This window comes from Arachis ipaensis, chromosome B06 (assembly GCF_000816755.2).
Source record: "Arachis ipaensis cultivar K30076 chromosome B06, Araip1.1, whole genome shotgun sequence".
In the NCBI taxonomy this organism is placed as follows: Eukaryota; Viridiplantae; Streptophyta; class Magnoliopsida; order Fabales; family Fabaceae; genus Arachis; species Arachis ipaensis.
Genome location: NC_029790.2, coordinates 92986544 through 92991280, shown reverse-complemented (window position 1 = coordinate 92991280; position 4737 = coordinate 92986544). Strand labels below are relative to the sequence as shown.

General features: G+C 39.0%; 1 protein-coding gene across 1 annotated transcript; it reads left to right on the top strand.

Moving 5' to 3' along the window:
• Nucleotides 1–2061, top strand: LOC107604673 (probable aspartyl protease At4g16563). The gene has a single exon (XM_016306318.2). It carries the CDS (start codon nt 170–172, stop codon nt 1586–1588), a length of 1419 nt encoding a protein of 472 aa, XP_016161804.1. The 5' UTR covers nt 1–169; the 3' UTR covers nt 1589–2061.

Below are 4737 nucleotides of genomic sequence, written 5' to 3'. Positions count from 1 at the left end.
CGCAGGGAGGACAATTCTGAATTCCACCAGCCCCCAAACTCACTCAGCCACTCTACAAAGTACAACCCCCACTTACAGTTTGCCCGTTGGTTCCCACCTCATTTATAAATAATAAACTAACACAACAAAGCACAAACACCAACAACATCCCCCATCCCCCCCCTTCACAATGGCTACTTACTTTCACATTCTCTGCATTCTCTCTCTCACTCTCCTTTCTCTGACCCCATTATCCTCTTCATCCAACACCATTAAACTCTCCCTTTCTCCATTCTTCACAAACCAACCCTCCTCTTCATCTTCCGCTTCTCAACCTTTATTACAAGCCCTCAAATTTGCCGCCTCTGCTTCTCTCTCCAGGGCTCACCACCTCAAGAACCGCAAAAGTAGCGAATCTGTCACCACCCCAGTCTTCGCAAAGAGCTACGGCAGCTACTCCGTAGACCTCAGTTTCGGAACACCACCGCAGACATTCCCCTTCGTTCTCGACACTGGAAGCAGCCTCGTCTGGTTCCCCTGTTCCTCACGCTACCTCTGCTCCAATTGCAACTTCCCAAACATCGACCCTTCCAACATCCACACCTTCATTCCCAAGAACTCTTCAACTGCCAGATTCGTCGGCTGCACCAATCCCAAATGTGACTGGATTTTCGGTTCCGATCCTCAATCCCGTTGCCCCGGCTGCCAACCTGGATCCCCCAACTGCGCGCTCAACTGCCCTGCTTACATCATACAATACGGTTTGGGCTCAACCGCCGGTCTCCTGCTACTGGACAATCTCGATTTTCCCGGAAAAATTGTTACCGATTTTCTCGTTGGCTGCTCAATCCTCTCGGTCCGGCAACCCGCCGGGATTGCCGGATTTGGACGCGGGAAGGAGTCACTGCCGTCGCAGATGAACCTCAAGAGATTCTCTTACTGTCTGGTCTCTCACCGCTTCGACGACGCGCCGGTGAAAAGCGACCTCATCTTACACATTGGTTCCTCCGGCGGCTCCAAGACCGCCGGCGTCAGCTACACGCCGTTCCGTGCGAACCCCGCCGCGGCGAACAATTCGGCATTCGGGGAATACTACTACGTTACTCTCCGGAAGATCCTCGTCGGCGGGAAGAGGGTGAAGGCTCCTTATGCATTATTGGAGCCCGGTTTGGACGGGAACGGCGGCACCATCGTTGACTCAGGGTCAACGTTCACGTTCATGGAGAAGCCGGTGTTCGAGGTCGTAGCAAAGGAATTCGAGAAGCAGATGAAGAATTTCACGAGGGCGAAGGACGTGGAGGACCAATCAGGCTTAAGTCCTTGCTTCGATTTCAAGGGATCGAAGACAGTGCCGTTGCCGGAGCTCACCTTTCAGTTCAAGGGTGGCGCCAAAATGACGCTTCCCGTGGCCGATTATTTCTCCTTGGTTGGTCGTCCTGACGTGGCATGTCTTACAATTGTCACGGATGGCGGTGCGGCCGGCCCCGCTAGGGCCGGGGGACCGTCGATCATATTGGGGAACTACCAGCAGCAGAATTACTACGTTGAGTATGATTTGGAGAATCAGAGGTTTGGGTTTAGGCCTCAGAATTGCCAAAAGAGTGTTTAGTTTAATTTATGTAGAGGTTTCAAAACTTGTGATGTAAAATGTGACTAATACTGCTCGCTGTTAGTTACATTGCCACCGATTCTGCGTCGGAGATAGTGGCGGCGGGAACAGCGGCACTGACACCACAGTGCTTATTGGAATGTGCATGGTTGTAGCTGCCGGTGACGTCTTTTAATTTATTCTTGTATGCCATTTTTTTATACTCAACCTAAATTCATTACTTGGATACGATAAAATATAGGTGTAGTCATTTAATATTTATCCAGTGATACGGAGGTGATGGGTTTAGAAATGGGCACTACACAACTCATTGAATTTTATTTTTTCTTGGTTGACAAATTTAATTTCTAGAAATAATGCATTATTGCAGGAACAGATTATCTCATTGTATGATTAGTTCATCAATGAACAATGATATAAATATGGAGATGGTAACTGCTGTCCTATATGCGGTTTCGTGTGTTTTTCTTGAATATCATATGATGTGATTCTTCTTTATCTGAGCTTTCTTTGTTTATTCCGTGTGTAAAAGCAAAAGTAGTGCCTTTTTTCGTCTATTATTCGTTTCTTTCGTTCTGATTGAGCTTGATTATGGCATGAGGGATCAATACCTTTATGAAGGGGAAAGATGATGAGATAAAGGTATGTGTTAGTTGCAATTATATGCGTGTCTTGTGTGTCTTCAAGTACTCAAGGAACCAACCCTACCTGCTATATGGTTTGCATATGACTAAGCATATTATTTTGTCCATCATCACCGACAGAGTAAAAGCTAACCTTTTTCTCTATTTCACTTCCATAACTGAATAAAACATTTGGCTTTACTTCATGCAAAACTGAAATTAATCAACATTTCTATTCAAATTTTCATAAATAATATTATTAAAGTACATTTATATTTGTAATCAAATTACTAATAAATGCACAAAAATAGTGTTGTTAGGAAATTATTTTTTAAAGCAATATTAGCCAATAAAATAATAAATGGACAAAAATTTAAGAGAAAGAAAAAAAATAAAAAAAATACTGACTAAAAAAATCATTACTATTTTTTTTTCATAACTNNNAATAAAGACAACCATCCATATTCTTCGTAAACAGCTTAGATAGAATAACGTTTTTAATAGCCTAAGTAATATCCACATGGTTGCTTTAATTTTTCACCATTATTGTTTGGCAAGTCACATTACTCACATGTTTAAAAAATTTTAATTTTGTTTAGCTAGCATTATCGCTAATAAATACGGCATTATAACTGGCGGTGTTACAGCATTGGCATTTTGGGGCTAAAATCTTCTATGTAATCTAACAAAACTATCAAATATTTTGTTAAAAAAGACGTGCTTATGACTTCTATTCAATTTAAAAGATATTTTTATTTAGCCTTTATACATACATGCAAGGTATTTCATTTTTCCCAAAGTCAAGAATTCAACGACAAATTATTATGGTTCCCTCTATTTTTTTTTCTAACTGTATTTTGGCATTGACAAGTTCTCCTACTCAACCGAAGAAACCATCAAGCAGTCAACGTCTCCTTAACAGTTGGTTGAGTAGAAATCTGTTTCCAAACATTCTGTATGGATATGAATGATATCATTATCGCCACCACAAATTTGTTCATACAACCAAACCAGATCCGACATGAAATCATCCAAGGATAAGCAGTGAGCGATGGAGAGGGAAACGAAGATATAGACAACACTTATGAAGATTAATTCACAAAGGTAATAAATTAAATAGATAAATTACTAATAGTAACAACATAATAAGGACCACCGAAAGAAAAGGCTCGTTGCTTTGTCATTCTGGGCCATTACAAATAGACCACTGCTGTTATCATCGTTGTCACCATCATTATTAATTTTGTTTCTTGTTTTGGCTACACCAAATAGCATAGGGCAATAGTGTTAATATGCATCTAATTAATAATGTAACTTTTGTAGTTTTGTTCCTTTTTTTCTTTTTTTTTTTCTTGCCAGTTAAGTTAGGCTGCATTTCCATCTTGTTTATTAGGTTGGGGTGTCATCTCTACATCTAACTCGGAACTTTTGGCCTTTCGGTACACCTGTTTTTCCGTCTCAATTTCACAAGTTCCTAAAAGTTAAAAATACACTAAAAAACATGCTTAAGAACATGACTCTTTCACAAAAGGATCTTTTGATGTTGTGGAAGAAAGTGAGTTGGTTGGTAGCGGAGGTCGGAGTCCACGTGACTCGACTATGAACAAAAGGGGGTTTTGGTAATTATACCAAATGGAACACTATACGTGCACAGTGCACTAACAAAAAAAAGTGTGTGATAGATGAGCTCTAAATAATGGTGCCTCTTTGCAAATGGGGTAGTAGTAGCTGTAGGTGGATTATTCTACTCTTGTTTTCTTCAGTTCAATTATTAAGTTATATGATTTCGTGGCATAAAAATTGAATTTGTGCATATATGCGTGTAATATAGTCAGCCCAGGAAGCAACTATGAAACTAGATAAAGGAGATGGTGTCTGTTTCTCCTTTGAGTTTCATGTTTTTGTGCTTAATAATCATGTTGATTCGTTGTTCATTGACTCATTATTGTGCATTATTATTTAATTATTGATAGATGATAAGTATAGTGGGGGAAGCTAGCAGCAGCAAGCGGCGTTAGGCACATGCCATATATACATACATTAACCGACTAATATAGGTTCGATAATCACAATTCATGTGGAATATAATCATGATCACACATTATATATATGCTTATGCTTCATGAATGTAAACCTGACACGGATTCTATGAATTTCTGTTCAGAGCAGCAAGAGATGCATTTGATTATTCAATGATATCATTGAGATATTTTAATCACCGATCGAGATTTCTTTAAGATTTTAAGAACAGGCCGAGGAAATTTAATTTACAGGAATACTAATTGAACAAATAATTTTGTTAATAAAATCTNTAAATTTATTTTATTTAATATTTATTAATTTTAATAATAATTAATAAATATTCAATAAAACAAATTCTAACCATTTTTGACTAAGTTTTTTTAATTAAATATAACCGTTAACACATTGTATGTTGCGGATTTTATTTCGACTAGCATTATTCTAAGATCAATTTAATGTGATTGAGATTTCATCCATAACATGTATGTATAATGCGGGCAATAT

Excerpts from the sequence above, each read along its gene's own strand:
- LOC107604673 (XM_016306318.2), top strand. The coding sequence starts at position 170 with ATGGCTACTTACTTTCACATTCTCTGCATTCTCTCTCTCACTCTCCTT.